Source organism: Phodopus roborovskii, unplaced genomic scaffold (assembly GCF_943737965.1).
Source record: "Phodopus roborovskii unplaced genomic scaffold, PHOROB, whole genome shotgun sequence".
NCBI classification, from domain to species: domain Eukaryota; kingdom Metazoa; phylum Chordata; class Mammalia; order Rodentia; family Cricetidae; genus Phodopus; species Phodopus roborovskii.
The window spans coordinates 1,291,874-1,309,947 of NW_026126559.1; the positions used below are offsets into that span (position 1 = coordinate 1,291,874).

The window sequence follows — 18,074 nt, forward strand, 5'->3', positions numbered from 1 at the left end:
GAAACAATCTTATTTTACATATCAATCCCAATTCCCTTTCCCACCCATCCTCCAAAGGACCCCCTATCCTATCCCCCATCCCATCTCTCATCCACTCCCCAGGGAGGGTGGGGCCTTCCATGAGGGATCATCAAAATCTGTCAAGTAATTTGGAGTAGGGCCTAGCACCCCCATGTACCTAGGCTAAGGGAGTATCCCTCCATGGGAAATGGGCTCCCAAAGTCCATTCATGCACTAGGGGATACATCCTGGTTTTGATTATAATGTATCGGGGGGACATATTTTTTTTTTTTTTTTTGGTCCAGTCTATTTGGCGTTCAGTAAGCTTCTTGTACTTTCACAGGTATGTCCTTCTTCAAATTGAGAAAGTTTGCTTCATTCTATGATTTTGTTGAACATGTTTTCTGCACCTTTGATCTGGGCTTCTTTGCCTTCTTCTAATATCTATTATTCTTAGGTTTGGCCTTTTCATGGTGTCCCACATTTCCTAGATATGTTGTATTAAGGATTTGTTGGATTTAAGATTTTCTTTGGTCAATGAATCTATTTCCTATAGCTTATTTCAGAGCCTGAGATTCTATCTTCCATCTATTGGATTCTGTTGGTTATGTTTGCATCCAGCTTTTCTATTTCTATTATTCCCTCAGTATGTGTTTTCTTTATTGTCTCTATTTCAGTTTTTAGGTCTTGAACTATTTGAATTGTTTCCTTCATCTGTTTGATTGTTTTTTTCTTGGCTTTCCTTGCTTTTTCTAAGAGATTTGTTGATTTCTTGCATTTTTTGGTCCATCTTTTCTTCTGTTTCTTCCAATTTTTGTTTGTTTTTTCTTCTACTTTTTTAAGGGATTTTCTCATATCCTCTTTGAGGGCCTCCATCATTTTCATGAAGTTGATTTTTAAGGTCATTCTCTTCTTTTTCATCTGTGTTGCTATGTTCAGGTCTTGTTGGTATACAGTCCTTAGATTCATATTGGTCTTTCTATTGTTGAATATGTTCTTGTACTGCTGTCTTCCCATCCCTTCTTCCAGTGGATGTATGCGGGGTCTCTCTCTTTCTACTCTCCCGATGGGTGTAGGTAGGTCAGGACTTCTATGTCAGTAACTCTGGATTGTCTAAGCCCTCTTGGTGTTCTCACACAGAGGGTATAGTGGGGACCAAGACTCAAGCAGAGGAGGTGGGGAGGCCAAAACTGAGATGGGGGCAGCCTGTGGATAGTCCGGCATTCTAGGGTGGATCCACTCAAGCAGCGGTTGTAGGAGGTGTCAAGACACAGAGCCAGACTGAGATGAGGGCAGGATCTGGGTGCTTCATGTGCCAGTGTGGGTCTGCTATGTGCCTAGCCGACCCAGGAAGTTCCAAGAAGAGGGTGGAGGGTGTTTGACTTGAGCTGGCCAAATACTCAGCTCATGCAGAGGGTGTAGGAGGACCAAGACTGAGAGGACAGCAGGCTCTGGATGGTCTGGTATGCCAGGGCAGGTCCACTCAATCAGAGGGTTAGGGGAACCACCTATTTGTACATTTTTATAATGAAGTTAAAATACATAAAAATTAAATAGTAAATTATTTATGTATTTATTTTTATTTTACATATTGATCCCAGTTCCCTCTCCCTCTCACCCAGTAAATGATATTTTAATATAGGCTTAGCATGAAAATTCAGGGGAGACTTGCTCAGAAAAACCTAGATAGGCTTATACTTTTCCCCGTGGAGAGTAGGAGAAAGTAAGATGTACCCAAGTGTGGTATGGGCTCCTTGAGTGAGAGTAAACAGTCCATCCATTGTCTTACCACTAGCTGTGCACACCATTTAGGGACTCTCACAAAAGAAGTTGCATCCCAAAGGTTCTTGGGAAACTTTATTTTCTCCTCTCTCTCTCTCTCTCTCTCTCTCTCTCTCTCTCTCTCTCTCTCTCTCTCTCTCTCTTGATGAGAGGGATACATGAGGTAACGCCAAAGATGCCTTAGATGGTACCGTAATGTAACAATGGAAAACCAGCAGCCACCAGGGTTTAGTACATGACTTTCCCATAAAAGGAATTTCTGGTGAGATTCCTAGAAAACTACAGGTCTGTGGCTGTGAAGGGAGAAAAAACTCAAGCCACGGGTAATTAGGCTGAGAGTCTGACCTATCACTAGCAACATCTATAACAGGGTTCCTGGATAAGATTCTCCTTTCATCCTTTCCCTCTTCTCATATACCCCAAATTTTCCTTGCCTTTCAACCGCAAAACCTCCTGCCTCAAAATCACCCTAGTCAAAGTCAAAACCTCCAGCATCTTTTATTGGACCTTTGTCAACACTTCCTGGATGTTTCCTTGTTTCTAGTCTCCTTCAATCTATTCCCCCAAAGGATAACCTGATGGTGTGTGTGTGTGTGTGTGTGTGTGTGTGTGTAGAGATATTTACACTCATATATTTTGGTATGCATGTGCTAGATCAAACAACTCCTTTGCTCAAAAATGCCCAACTACTCCCATCATATTAATAACAATATCTATAATCTTTACTTAGATTTACACTACAGGCCTGGCCCATCCTCCTAATTGTACCTTCTTTATCTTTTCCCCTGAGTTACACTCCCCACACACTTCCTTTGTTCTTTGCACATTCTAGGAATGCACCTGCCTGGAAGGATTGCTATTTGTGTGACCTGATCTTTCCCCAGACTGCCTGGTTCAACTCCAGCTTTCATTCACATCTCCCTTTCAATGTCTTCTTCTCAGTTAGCTTCACGAATATCCAAAATAAAACAAAAACAAAAAACAACCTAACATACTCATTTTCAGTCTGTCCCTCAGCACAGGCCCTCAGAAAACTGTATTCCTTCCTATCAAGTACTTTGATCTCTGGCACCTTGATTTCCCCATCGATGATGAACACCTGTCTTTTCATTATGACTGAGAACAGAGGCCAACCCATTCCCACACACATCTCTATTTCATTTATAATTGTCTCCCCAAATCTTTGAAGTATATAAAATTTACAGTTTAAAACAATGTGCACCAGTAAGTGAATGCATGGCAACAACTAGTTCACAGTCAACGCCAAGGCCTCCTCCAACCATGACTTGACAAAACACAAATGCTTCCTCACAAAGCAGTCCCTGATATTTAACAGTCATTTGTTTCTCATCCCATACATTCTTTTGGAATCTAGCTAGACAGAAAAAGACTGGCATTCCCATAAATCTGAATGAAAGACCTGATATATTCAACCAATAATTTATATGTAACTCTAAGAACTACATATATAAAATAGAAATAGCAAGGCCTCATCTTAAAGCTAGGTAGCTAAAAGAAGTGTTCATATGTATAATCTGAACATAAACCATGGCTCTTAGAGTCCACTCTCTATGAGTATTACCTATCAAATTAATCATGGGAATGTTACAGGAACCTATTTTCGGTATGCTTTTCTTAAAAAAAAATACTAAGAGGGATCAAGTGCATAATTCATAATTGCCTCTCAAATTCCCCATCACTACTTCCCATTCTTGGAAATTTTGAAACCACACCTGACCCCACACCCATGGGGCTTTCTCAACTTCCCTTGTCCCTGTTACTTCTCTCTCTTCTTCCATTTCTCTTTGTCTCTTTATTGCTCCATTTTCTTTGTGTTGTGCTGGTTTGTTTTTTGTGGACTTGACTGGAGCTAGAGTTATCTGGGAGGAAGAACCTCTCAACTGAGAAAATGCCTCTATCCAGACTGCTGATAGGTGACTCTGTGGGGCACTTCCTTGATTAATGGTTCACATGTGAGAGCCTAGCCAATGTGGGTGGAACCATCCCTGGACAAGCGGTCCTAAGAAAACAAACACAGAAAGTGGGAGAGAACAGGCCAGTAAGCAGCATTCCTCCAGGGCCTCTACTTCAGTTCTTGCCCTGCTTGTGTTCCTGACTTGACTTCTCTCAGCGAAAGGCTATGGCCTGGAAGTATAAGATGAAATAAATTCTCTCCTCCCCAGGTTGCTTTTGGTCATGCGATAAAAATAAACCTAGCTATGACACATGCTCTCTGTTTTCCCTCTCCAGGCTTTCCTCCTCTGACCTTTTCTCAATCCCTCATTTACTAAGGCAATCCTACTAACAAAAACAAAATTAAGCAAGCAAAGAATAAAGTATAGTCTGCCAATATGGAAGGATAGTATCATTGAAAATGTAATAAATCTTGTACCTCAAAGGCCAGGTTAGTGAAGTACCTGCTTAAATTACTCTGCTAGTACATAACAGCAGGAGCTCAGGTTTAAACTTTGGTGGGGAATCTGAAACCAAAAATCTGCCTAAGAATCAGGCAATCTGAGTTCACATTCCAGTGAAGCAGGAAGGAGGAAGCTTGGGCCGCTTATGTCCTTCATGCTCCTTTTTGGAGGGATCTAAGTAAGGAAACACGAGACACGTTCACATGCATATTTATATTTATCCTTTTCGGCCGGCAGCCTCCCAGAGGGACTCAATGGGGGGGTATGATTTAGCTGCAATCAGCTTGTTGCCATGTTAACTCTGTTTTAAAAAGGGCAAGTGATGTCTCTCCGCTCCGGCCAGTTGCATGGAGTGCCAATTTGGTGAGGTTTATCATCTGTCTCTAATAGCAGTGAGCTCCAAAAATGGCACAGAACAATTTTCTGCTTTCATTTCCTCAGCACTTGAGAAAAATCTGGGGGCAATCTTTAAGTCTGAGGCAATATTTCTTAATGTTATTACGTCTGGGAATGGCTACTTAATTCTCCTCTTCACTCACTTTTGAAGCTGAAGGCAGAGCTGGCCACTCTGAAGCTGGGTTCACCTCAGGAAGAAGATGGGAAGCTCAGGAGGCTGAGCAAGGAGCTGGCAGAGGAGCAGGGAGAGAGGGTGTGCTCCCCGACAGCAACTTCTGGCTGAGCTGGGTCTGTTTGCTCAGTCACTTATCCAGATTTGTGTGCAGAATGATGTCCTTAGCTAGTGTGCAGTTGGCGCCTCTGATTCGGGCATATCTTTTACTTTGTCTTTGCCATAAATGCAAACATCTCTTTCCCCCCTCTCTTCTCAAGGCTGAAGTTTCACAGTGAAAATGTAGCAAGCAATGCTTTTAAATAAGTTCTCAACATTTAGAGACAGCCCCCACTAACTGATCACCTAATCTCACAAGCATACACATTAATAATTGACATAAAAGTAACAGTGTGAAGGTAACGAGACTAAAGGAAGGGAAGAGAAGGAGAATGAGGGATCAGAGGGCAACTTGTTCTTTGTTCTCTCTTTCTCCCTTCTGAAAGCAAAGCAGGGTCCTTATAAAAAGCCCCTCCAGACATGAGTGACAAAAGTGTACTGAAGAGAAATCACACGGATGTTGATGCCTACTTTCCTAAATTCTATCCAAAAAAAAAAAAAAAAAAATCTAAGCTGGGCTGGTGAACTGGCTCAGCAGACAAAAGCACTTTTCTGGAAAACTTCATGACCTTAGCTCCATCTCAGAACCCAGAGTAGAAGAACTGACTCCAAAAGTTATTGTCTGATTGCCACATGTACACAGTTGCACACAAGCCCTGCTTGCTCTCTCTCTCTCTTTCTCTCTCTCTCTCCTTCTCTCTCCTTCTCAGTCTCTCTCTCTCTCTCTCTCTCACACACACACAGACACACACACACACTAATCATAACTAAAGTATATTTAATTTAAGATTATTTTTATGAGGAATGTCTTAACACTGAGCAGAAACACTCCATACATTGTGTCTATTTAAAAGCCACAGTATTTCTGAAGTGGGCACTGATTCTACCTGCGGAAGGCCAGGTGCATGGCCGAGGCCACCCAGAGCTGGGTGTGAACCCAACTGCTCTAACTTTTAAGGTCTTTACCATATGCTGTGACTTAAACCCTGCCTTCTCACTGAATACACTAAAAAGCAAGATCACAGATGTTTCTGCCTCAGTGTGACAAATAACATTATACATTTGTGGGAGATGTATTATTAAAACAGTTCCAAAAGATATGTTACAGAAGAAGCAAAGTTTTCTAAAATAAAAGACATTTTAGTCAAAACGGAAAGTCACCTGTGTATGAGCAATTTGGCACAGGAAATCAAGATTTTGGCAGGGAAAATCTAGCTTATGGTGTATCCACGACGCAAGAGCTATACCCAAAGATAGAAAGGGTGGAGGCAGGGAAAGAATTCATAGAAATTTATCAAGGAAACGACACATCTATTACACTTTGACTGCAAGTGATCTATTTATAGCATGCAAATGTGTCATTTCTTCTTAACTATTTTACATTACCATTTTGGAATGGGGTAGGTGGGGGCCGGAGAGCAGAAACCAGTGATTGCAAATAGTCTGATTATCTTGACAACCACCATGCAGCCTCTTAAGTGTGACACTCCTGCAAACCTCTTTAACAGCCCCGTGAAATTTGGAACATCACTTGGTTCCACTACCTACAGGGAAATACAATTCTTGTCAGGAGTTACCTGCGGCTGATGCAGCTGACAAATGTTATCTAATCAAGTCTATAAGCATCTCAGACAGGTGTGCCTCTCCCCCAGCCTAGGAAATCACCCTGAATAATTCATTAACTAATATGTTTCTCTAAGCCAATCTACCTGTGGTTTGAAAAATAAAATCCCGTTGTGCTACTTTTTGCATGGAAACAGAGAGGCTTTAGGCTGCTCATTAGAAATGACACATAATTCCTTTCTCTTTTTTGCTATTGAAAATTTTATATTAGGACCATATAAGTTTTGCCACTCTATAACAAATTTCATTGTTGGCTTTTACATCATACTATTGATCTTTCTCACATTTAAGAATAACCCTCCCTGTAAGTTCCAGCCCATTTCTAACTCAACATCCCCTCATAAACCTAACCTAGCCTCAGACATAAATGCACTTGCCCTACAGTGCCTGGACAAATGAATCTCAGAGCCTCAGCATGGTTGAGCTCAGCATCTCTGCTTCTAGCCACACTCTCACAACCCACAGTGACAGCTGGGATGCTGGTTTGCTTAACCATCTGGATCTCAAAAGAGTGTGGACATGGCATATGCCCTTATATTTCTAGGAACCCATCCCAAGGCTGTTTCCTTTTATCTGTGATCTGTAAGTGTTAGTGCATTCACTGGGGTAGGGATTGCTAAAATACAGGAGCTGGACTTTGTCCTAGTGTTTCTGACTTAGCAGCCCTGGAGAAGGTCAGAGCATACGTGTTTGTAGCAAGTGTCAAGGTGATACTGAGGCTGATATCTGGGATCATACTTTTAAGAAATCCCGAGCCCTATTGTTATCTAAGGTGAAAATGCCTAAGGGAAAAAGAGGCCTGGGGTTCCCTTGTCCGAGGAGGCTGTCTAGTTATGTTTTTATAAGTAGGGGTTTTGGCTATTGAGAACAAATTGAACAAAGAGGTAGGTGTGTGTGTGTGTGTGTGTGTGTGTGTGTGTGTGTGTGTATACATGTGGACTCTAGACACAATATAAGCATCTGCTTCACACTCCTGCCACCCTGGCTTCTCCACCACAAAACCCTCTAACTCTGAGCCAAAATCATCCCTCCTCACTGAAACCACTTTTGCCAGGTTTTTTGTTATGAAAGCAAAGTAACTGATACACGTTGGATATAAATGCTGGTAATCTTAGAAAGAATTCTAAGTGAAATACACAGTTGAGGGCTACTGTGATATTAAAATTATCTTCTCCATTTGTGTCAATGTAGAAAATAACAGACAGTTGCCAGGCACTGGTGGCATACACCTTTAATCCCAGAACTTGGGAGGCAGAAGCAGATGGATCTCTGTGAGTTCAGGCCAGTCTGGTCTACAGAGTGAGTGCCAGGACAGGTTCCAAAGCAATACAGAGAAAACCTGTCTCAAAAAATGAAAAGAAAAGGAAAAATAGTCAGTGACTAAGTCTTGAACTCAGCCATACTACATTACCTGCACAGGCTGAAATCATGTGATGTCTTAATTAAAAATCCAAACTACAAAAACTGAAACTTTCTGAGTGCAAACGTGAGCCCTCCAGTAGAAGATTCCATACCATGGAAATTTTATTTCAAGAACAAAGTGATTTCAAATGTAATTGTGGCATATGTGGTACACTACAGTATGGACTTTGAACATCATTCAAAGACCCAAGGGTTAAAGGTTTGTCCCTATTGGGAGATAGTAGAACCTTTAAAAGATGAGGCATAGTGAGAAGTCTTTAAGGAAATACAAGAGCATAAACCCAGGTTTGCTCCCTGACCTCCCAAACTTGATGCAGCCCATGACATGATAACTCATCAAAGTAACAGAGTCAAGTAAGCATGGACTGCAACATCTAAAACTATGACTCAAAATTAAAATTCCCTCTTTGTAGGTCGATTGTTTGGGGTATTTTGTTACAATGGTAGAAGGCTGCTTAATAGAAGGTACAAATAAAATCAGTGAATTTTACTTAGACTTGGTTCTAATCCCAAAATATTTCATTATGTATATACACATATTCCAAACTATGGGAGAGAAACAAAATCTGAAATACTGTTTGTCTTGAGTACTTTGGGCATAGGAAATAACTTTCACTAGTGTATATTGAGAAAATGATTTAACCTTTCTAATTTGTTTTATCATCTATATAGGAGAATAAAACATCTAATACCTTTAGTCATTCATGAACAACTGAAGTCAGAGCATTCACTGAGTCAATTCTTGCTTTTTCATTCATTATGTCACTAACGCACTTAACAAATATTTATTGATCACTGAACTACATACCAAGCACCATTATAGACAATGTCAAGTTTAAAATCTCAATCAAAGCAATGATCACAACAGTGCAGCTTATCCTTGCTCTCACAACACTTGGTTAAGTCTGGAAACATAGCTGTGTTCAAAAAGTGTTTACCACCACCGGTTTCTCAACAGGAGATAATGATGGTTACTTATGCAAAATGAAAAGATAGGACAGATGATAGGAGATGTCATTCTGTATATGTTTCTCATACTGGTTAATAAATAAAGCACTGTTGGCCAATAGGAAAGGAGGATAGGAGGAACTAGGAGACAAGGAGGAAGAGGAAGTGGTAAGGAGGAGTCAAGATGGAGAGTCTGGAGAGAGCAGTATGCGGCAGCCGGCTCCTGGTAAGAAGAACACATGGACATACATAGATTAACACAAATGGGTTAATAACTAAAGCAGAGCTAGCCGATAAGAAACAAGTAACCGGGCCAACAGTATTGTATCAAATACAGAGTCTCCGTGCATTATCTGGGGCTGGCGCAGCGGCAGGACAAGACCAGGCAGTGGCAGGCGGAAAAACCTGTACTCGTTACAGACAGAAGACAATAGTGCTTGGTCCTATAGTTATGATTAATATATCAGTATGACATATATTATAAATTTTAATACTCAAATACTTATTTTCCTTTTCTGATCATAAGCCAAAGGATAATATACCTATGGAAACAAGACTTCAGAAATGATCCTGCGTCAGAAAAAAAGATGGACATTAAAGAAACTCGTTATGGAGTTTACTTCCAATATGGCAAGACTAGCCATTTGGACAAGATACTGCTCTTGTCTGGAATGTTTGACTTTGTACTATATAAACTGGACATGCAGGACCCACAGAAAAGTGACTGGTGATTCAAGATGGACATTGCTACAGAGTTCCTGCTTCATGGAAGAGTCTGTGAGACAGTATGCAGGACAGTATGCAGAATAAGGAGCAAGCCCCCTCATTCATTGTCCAGGAGAGAGCATTGCAGCCTAGTGTCAGACTCCCTGACCCTTTCAGAACAGGAATGTCATGTTTTTCAGTGGTGAGTCCTCCATAGTGCTTGATCAATGCCTAAAGCATTTGCAGGCTTGACACAACACAAGAAATCTGCGTAAATAAGAATCAATAACAATATTTGCGCAAGGACTGAGCTTTGACTATCAGGTAACCAGATGGGGCAGCTTCTCAATGTGGTATTTGAAAGCATGACTACAGTCTATAATTATCTCTCTGCTCTCAAATAACACTATACATAAGCATCGTAAAGGATTAAATAAATTTTATAACAAATAAGTCTCTTTTCACCGTAAATTAATAAATTTCCTTTTCATATTATTTTAGCTATCTGGGTCCTTAGCCTTTACTTAATGACGATGCACTTGATTAAATAAAATGAAAGAAAAATGAAAGTTCTTTCAGACATTAAAATGAGTAATGAGTTTAGACTTAATCCAAAAGCAATTTGACTTTAAACATTCATATGAAATTAAATGAGCCATTGAATTTGCTATATAAGCAAGCATTAATCTTATCAAGCTATGAAAACTAGAAAGCTATACAGTCACCCATTAATTTCAGAGCCTAATACAAGGTCTGTTTAATGCCTACACTCCATTAAAAAGTCTTATTCCACAATATAAGTGCTTTTTCATAAAAGTTTAAACCCCCATTCATTTTTTCACTGCTCCAATCATGTGATAATCTACTCTGACAAGATTATGACTGCAAACTGGAGTACAGTATGCAATGTCATGTGAAACAAATTTTGTTCAGGCGAGCTTCCATCAAAAGCAAATTTAAGGAGGACATTTATATCATTGGCAGGATAGTGTGCATAAATCACATATCCCACTCCTCCCCCACACAAGGGTGTTTCCCTTGGAGAAGGCACTTAGCAATTCTCCCATTAAGTAGATAGACACCAGTGTTGCTCAGAAGCAGGATTCTTTCATAAAATCACACAGGGCAAAAGCACTACTCCAGGACAAATGAATATGCAATAAGCAGGTACACAGTTCAATGTTGAAATCAAATTACATGATCACTTCACATATTTGAAATACTCATATTAAAAACTGAATAGTAAGTTTTTTGGAAATTCTTTATTATTTCTCTTATATAATACATCCAACTGCGCTCTTTTCGGGTCTTGGCTCCAAGATGACCAAAAAAAGGAGGAACAACGGGTGTGCCAAGAAGGGCAGCGGCCACATGCAGCCCATTCGCTGCACGAACTGCGCCCACTGCGTGCCCAAGGACAAGGCCATTAAGAAATTCGTCATCCGCAACATCTTGGAGGCCGCTGTCGTCAGGGACATATCCAAAGCAAGCGTCTTCGACGCCTATGTGCTTCCCAAGCTCTATGTTAAGCTGCACTACTGTGTGAGCTGTGCCATCCATAGCAAAGTAATCAGGAATCGATCTTGAGAAGCCCGGAAGGACTGAACACCCCCGCCACGATTTAGACCTGCTGGTGCTGTGCCACGACCTCCTCCAAAACCCATGTAAAGAGATGGCTTCGTGAAGACAAGTAAAAAACACTTATACTTTAAAAAAAAAAAAAATACATCCAATTGCAACATTCCCTCCTTCCCCTCCTCACAATACTTCCCAGACTTCTCCTCTCCCCCAGATCTTCTGTTCCTGTTTCCCTTTAGAAAAGAGGTCTCTGAAGGATAGCAACTTGCATAACAACCACAACCCAGTAGAAGAAAAGAGGTCCCAGGAGCAGGTAAAAAGTGTTGGAGACATTCCCACTCCCACTGTTAGGAGTCCAACAAAAACCCCAAGCTAAACAATCATAGCATGTATCCAAGGGGCCTGGAGCAGACCCATGCAGGCTCCATGTTGCCAGTCTCTGTGAGTCCCTATGAGCCCTGGTTAGTTGATTCTGCATGTTTTCTTGTACTGTCCTTGACCCGCCCTCCCCCCAGCTCCTAAAATCCTACCTCACCCTATTCCTCGCCCTGAGCTCAGCCTAATGTTTGGCTACGGATCTCTGTATCTGCTCCTGTCAGCTGCTGCGGGAAACCTCTCTAATGGTGATTGGGATAGTTTCTAATCCTATGAATATAGCAGAATATCATTAGGAATAATTTCATTGACTTTGTCGGTTGTGTTTGATCCTACCCTAGGCCTCTGAGCCATCCAGTATATAGATCCTGGTCATCTAGGTAATGTAGCGCTATATGTTACCATCCCACTTCACTCTTAAGACCATAGTTACACAAGGAGTTTGAGAGTAATAGTGTTTTGTAAGTCGGTGTATAAATACACATATAAAGTTTAGATGACTGAACTAACAATGCTCCCTCTGAGAGCAGAAGACCACCTAACAAAAAACCCAACACCAGGCATAAGAAGCCCTCTTTTGAGTTGGTGGTCAGAGTTGCCCAAGAGTCTCCCAAAACATACAGGCTATTGTTATTGCCTTTGACCCCTAGAGGTGAAAGGTAAATTCCTATTGCTGAAGACACTATGCACTTCAGACACAGGGCCCAGAAGTCCCTGAGCTGGAACTTACCTACAGGTCTAAGGACTAGCTTTCATACTATTGGAAGACATCATGCGAGTTTCCAAGGAAGGAAGCAACAACCATCATGCCTAGCTATGACTCTATGAACCACAACAACCAGCATGACATGATAACTATAAGGGTACAGTAGTGCCATGTATACATTGGTGATACCCAACAGCTCTCTAATCAGATTTAAGACCTGCTGAAAACGAACAACTTCATGCCTGGTACTGTAAACCTAGCCAATTTCTGGAGCTACTGAAGTCAACTATCTTTGAGAAGAGCCTAGAACCACCACTTCACTAAGCCAGCATAATCCCTAACTACATTCGAAGTATTTATTCTTACACCAATAGATAAGTGCAGTCTTCACTCCCCCATCAAGGAAAGCTCCTCTTTTAAACATATGGAAACCATTACAGAAAACCACAAGCAATCAAAATGCAGAGTTGTGGAGAACAGTCCCAACACAAACATCTATGATACATAACAGCTCCCAAATTAAGGTTCAGGAATTATTGTGGAAGAAGGAACAAAAAGATTATAAGAGCCAGAGAATCAGGGAGTTTTCTGTGAGTCTGTGTCTCCTAGGAAAATCAGAAGCTTACCAAACAAAGTAAAGTCTTACCAATGAGAGGGAGAGTCTTCCCCAGGGAATAGAATACTGATTCTATTCAATACCAAATGGTCATCTCTGAAAACACATACACAAGTCATATTGTACAAACTGAGAAGGTTGTATGTAAGATACGTGTGTGTGTATGTGTGTGTAGATACACACATATGTGTGTGTACGTGTGAATATATACATGTTTATTAACAACAATTAATGGAAAAAGAAGTCATGAATTTGAAACAGCAATGAGGGACTATAGTAGGGTTTGGAGGGAGGAAAGGCAAGGGGTGATCATATAATTATATTACTCTCAAAAAATAAAAGACATACTTTTTTCTTTTTTTCTTATGTGTCCTTCTGTTATACAATATGTCAACTGCAGACTCCTCCTCCCCACTACTCCAAATCCCCCCCTCGCATCTTCCCTCTCCTTCACGTCCACTGCTCCCCCATTTCCCTTCAGAAAAAAACAAGCCTCCCAGGGATATCAAGCAAATACGGCACAATAAGATGCAATAAGACTAGGCATAAGCCCTCATATGAAAGATGGACAAGGCAACCCAGTAGGAGAAAAAGGATCCCAAGAACAGACAGAAGAGTCAGAGACACTCCTACTCCCACTGTTAGTAGTCCCACAAACACCCTGGTGCAGACCCATGCAGGCTCCGTGATTGCACATCAGTCACTGTGAGCCCCTATGAGTACTGCTTAATTGATTCTGTAGACCATGTTCTCTTGGTATCCTTGGTCCCTCTAAGCTACTATGTCCTTCCTCCACCTTCCTCCATGGATTCCCTGAGCTCCACCTAATGTTTGGCTATGGTTCTCTACATCTGCTCCCATGAGCTGCCAAAGGAAGTCTCTCTGATGGTGATTGGGATAGGCATTAATCCTATGTCTCTGGGCCATCTAGTTTCCAGTTCCTAGCCACCCAAGCAGTGTCAAACATGAGCTATCTCTCCTGGTGTGGGCCTCAAGTTAAACCAGTTATGAGTCTCACAAGCTCTGAGTCACCATTGCCCCGGCACATCTTGCAGGTAGGACAAATTGTAGGTCCAAAGTTTTGTGGCTAGGTTGGCATCCCAGTCCCAACACTAGCATCCTTGCTTGGTTATAGAAGACAGCTTGTTCAGGCTCCATAACTTCCATTACTAAGTGTCCTTGCTAGTGACTTTCTAGTGACTCTAGCAAGGTTTCCACATTATGCTACATTTCCACATCATCCCCTAAGTGCCCTCTAATTTCAGTTGTCTCCCCCAGTAGTCTCTTCCTCTGTCCCTCCTTTTCCACCTGACCCCTCCTCTTCCTATCCTCACCTGTCCCTAGTCTGCAGAAACTATTCTATTTCCCCTTCCATGCATCCCTCCTAGAGCCCTTCTTGTTATTTAGCCACTCTAGGTCAGTGGATTGTAGCATAATTATCCTTTACTTAACAGCTAATATCTGCTTATGAGTGAGTACATATGTGTTTGAAAAGACATGATGTTTTTAAAAGAGAAGTAGTGTTGTCTTCATTACCTTGTAACATATTTAGCTAGGTGGCAACTTCAGATTGAATTCCATGTTAAATGTCATTGTATCTTCATGACATCAGTGTTCAAAGTACAAAATTTGCCAAACCATCAGGGCCACTTTCAATTTTATTATAAGCCATATGGCAAACTGGAGAGGAAAGCAAAGAAGTAAAGTTTATCAGGAATATGATCAAAATAGAGTCAAGTATCACTATGGTACATGCCCAGAATCCAAGCACGTGAGAAGTGAAAGCAGGAAGATCAGAAGTTCAAAGTCATCCTTGGCTACATAATAAGTTTCAAGACCAGCCTGAGCTATGTGAGATCACATCCCATAAGAAACAAAAAAGTGTATTTTGGAAGTGGTATGGACTTACAGTATCTCTAATTTCATTATATTTAGATTAAACTAAGAAATTACATATCTCACTTATCTTAAATCCCTGTCAATAAATACTTGTTCTTATTATTTAGAGACTTGCTTATAATTCATTAGCAACTTAATATTTGATATTTAAAAATTATAGCAGTAAATTTAAATAATGAAGTCTATTATTAATGAGAAAGATTTTGTGGTGTCAGAAGCAAGCCATTGCAGCAGCCTTTTTTTTTTTTTTTCTTTCTTTCTTTTGATAATGCACAGCTTCTGATACAAACTTGTTAATCCCCGGGGCTGCCACTCAAGGCATGGGATATGGGTTTAGCATTATTTTCTATGCAGTTTGACCCCATCTCTTGGTTAACTTTTTTTCCCAACTTAGTACCAAAATATGGCAGCTACTCAAGCCCTGCTGTCACTACCAGAGTGGCTTAAGTTGGCCCAAGTACCACCTTGCCCAGCACAGTACAAGTCCCCAGAGGGGCATGTCAGAAGCTTTTATTTCTTTGCACTCTCCATAGAATGTAAAGCAACTACTTTTCACAAGTTGACACTACTTATAGACAATCATAGATACCTTGAAATTCGGGGTCCTCCTCAGGAAAGAAAGGAAGGGCTTCAAGACTCCACAGGGCTCAATTCTCATGTTAGAAGGTGACTTACAGCCATGGCAACATGCACAGATGTCACATCTAAAAGTCTATTTCATGTTCAACTTTTCCATTGATTCTTAAACTCATGTTCACTCAGTTTCAAAATGGAGAGCCATGCACCTTCCTTTCTCGTCTCATTGGGGTCCCCAGATACTCATTATCCTGATGCTGGTAAAAACTTCTTTGTAAATTAGCCAGCATGCCTCTCATCACCTCTAACAGGAGTTCTGGGTGGGTGTTGCCTTTTCCATACTTCACTCCCCTGTCTCCAAAACTGGGGCTGTTATGGCCTGTACTGCTTACCTTATCACATTACAGAGATCAAATGATAAAACCGAGATAAAATTACCTGTGCTGTACAAACTGACATAAATTTAATCCTCCACAATAATTTGTTCTTTCTTCTTAACATTCTCAGAAAACACTAAAAGGAAGTTTATTTCTAGGAAACCCCCTACTGTTTGTAAAAATGGAAATTGTTTGTTCTTACACTGTTATCACAGAAAGAAAGCAAGATCATTTATATGAAAATGACTAACCATTGCCTAGCACTTTATAAACACACAAAAGCATTGTTTTCCTTTACTCTTAAGAGAAAAGGAATGAGAACTGGGGAGACAGCTTGATGGGTTAAGTGCTTGCCCCACAAGCCTGATGACCTGAGTGTGGACCCCCAGAATCCACATGAAAGCAGGATGCAGTAACACATGTTCATAATCCTGGTGCCTTCATGTGGAGATGGGAGGCAGGCACAGGAGACTTCCTAGAAACTCTCAGGACAGCCTGGCATCCTAGCTCTCAGCAAAAGACACCCTGTCCCAAGCAAGGTAGAAGGCAAGGACCACCACTCTAGGTTATCCTCTGACCCCTGAGTGCAAAGTGACACCCATGCCTCCCACACACAGGTACACACAGAAGAATGATCACATTTCAAACTTTATGATGATTATTGGCCATCCAAAGTTAGAGAAGATTCATTTAAGTATTTTTATATATGAACACATAATCAAAATTTTGATGCAGCTATAAGCCAAAGTATAAAATAAATAACTTCATACCAATAAATAGGACAGACTACTCTCCAAAGGTAATTAGAAGAATGCACAAAGATCCTCTGTAGTCAATGAAGTGAAGACCTGGGAACATCCCCAGCATGGGTACACATCTCAGTGCTGAGTCGAACGGACTTGTGTCCTTCCTAACGTGTGACAAAACAGTGTGTGGTCTTCTTTCCCAGGACCCAGGACCTTTACACAGGTCCACTTACAATGGACCCCAGCAGATGTGCATCAAAGAAGAGGTGATGTATATTGATAAGCCTATGGGAGTGATGCCATAGCTCCCAACTTACATTCTTTTATGCACTGTAGGATCTTTTACCTAGTTTAACCTCTGATCAACCCCTTTATTGAAGAGCTAGAGGTAATTTCATCTACTTCTCAGAAGAACATGTAGGATTAAACTACACAATGCATGGAGACATGGATTGTGAAGTCTAACATGTACAGACTAACATGGTTGTCATCAACTTAATATTTATTAAGATGTATCTACAAGACCCACTACATGTATAAACACATACTCACAAACATGTACACACACATTAATGTTCACTCATTAAAAATTCACAAGCTAAAGACAATACTAAGATAACTATACTAATAATGTTTTCTCCTGTCAAAAGTCACAGCAAGACATGTTGCCAGAAATTAGCTGCTCCCTTATTAAACAACCACAGACCTATGTTGCTAAGACTCCAGCAGAATCAACAGAGTCATGTTAATTTCAAGCTTCATTAGAATCATGCCTAGCAGACCACCTGAGAAAGAGACACACCCAGCCAAGAACTCATTCACTATTAACAACTTTTATACAGGAAGTTACTAAAGTAGCATCCACTCCCATGGTCGGTGTTTGAAATAAGTCAGTGGAAGGGTAATAGATGCAGCATAGTTGGTAGAGTGTTTGTCTGACATGCACTAAGCCCTGGTTTTGATGCCCAGAGCCCAATAAACTGAGTATGGTGGTACACACTTGTAATTGCAGCACTTGGGAAATAGAATAAGATTTTCCTCAACTGCTCAGGTTTGTATATCATCCCAAATTTAGATAATCCACTGAAGGTACTACCTTTGCCAGACTGTAACAATCAAAGCTTCTCTGGGCCCACAAAAGACCTACCCTATCAGTCATCAGTCAAGGAAGGAAAATTGGCTCATGAGGCCCTACCCTTTACTGTGGAACTATTGGCTATTGACAGAACCTGCAATAGAAAGAACTGTCTTTAGCTGTGGCTGAATCCACCAAGCTCCAGTGAACAGCTGCAACTCATTGTAACTTAGACTTCTCTGGTTGATCTCAGTGGGTCAGAGAACAAAATAAATAGACATGAATGTGAAACAGCAGGTTGGGTAGGGGTGGGGGATGAAAATAGTCAGTATATATCACATACACATGCAAATTTTAATTAATAAAAGTGTGTGTGTGTGTGTGTGTGTGTGTGTGTGTGTGTGTGTGTGTGTGTGTGTGACAGAGAGAGACAGACAGAGAGGGGAAGAGAGAGAGAGATGAAATATTTGCTAACAGATAGATTGACCATGCCTGGTAAAATTTTACCTACTGATTCTCAGCTATGATATGATGAAAAATTCCATTCTTCGGTGTACACCAG

General features: G+C 40.9%; 1 protein-coding gene across 1 annotated transcript; it reads left to right on the plus strand.

Annotated features, from left to right (window-relative positions):
• Nucleotides 1-10,884: 10,884 nt before the first annotated feature.
• Nucleotides 10,885-11,151, plus strand: LOC127234846 (40S ribosomal protein S26-like). The gene has a single exon (XM_051201879.1). The coding sequence runs from the start codon at nt 10,885-10,887 to the stop codon at nt 11,149-11,151; it is 267 nt and encodes an 88-aa protein (XP_051057836.1).
• The last annotated feature ends 6,923 nt before the right edge of the window (nt 11,152-18,074 follow it).

Excerpts from the sequence above, each read along its gene's own strand:
- LOC127234846 (XM_051201879.1), top strand. The coding sequence starts at position 10,885 with ATGACCAAAAAAAGGAGGAACAACGGGTGTGCCAAGAAGGGCAGCGGC.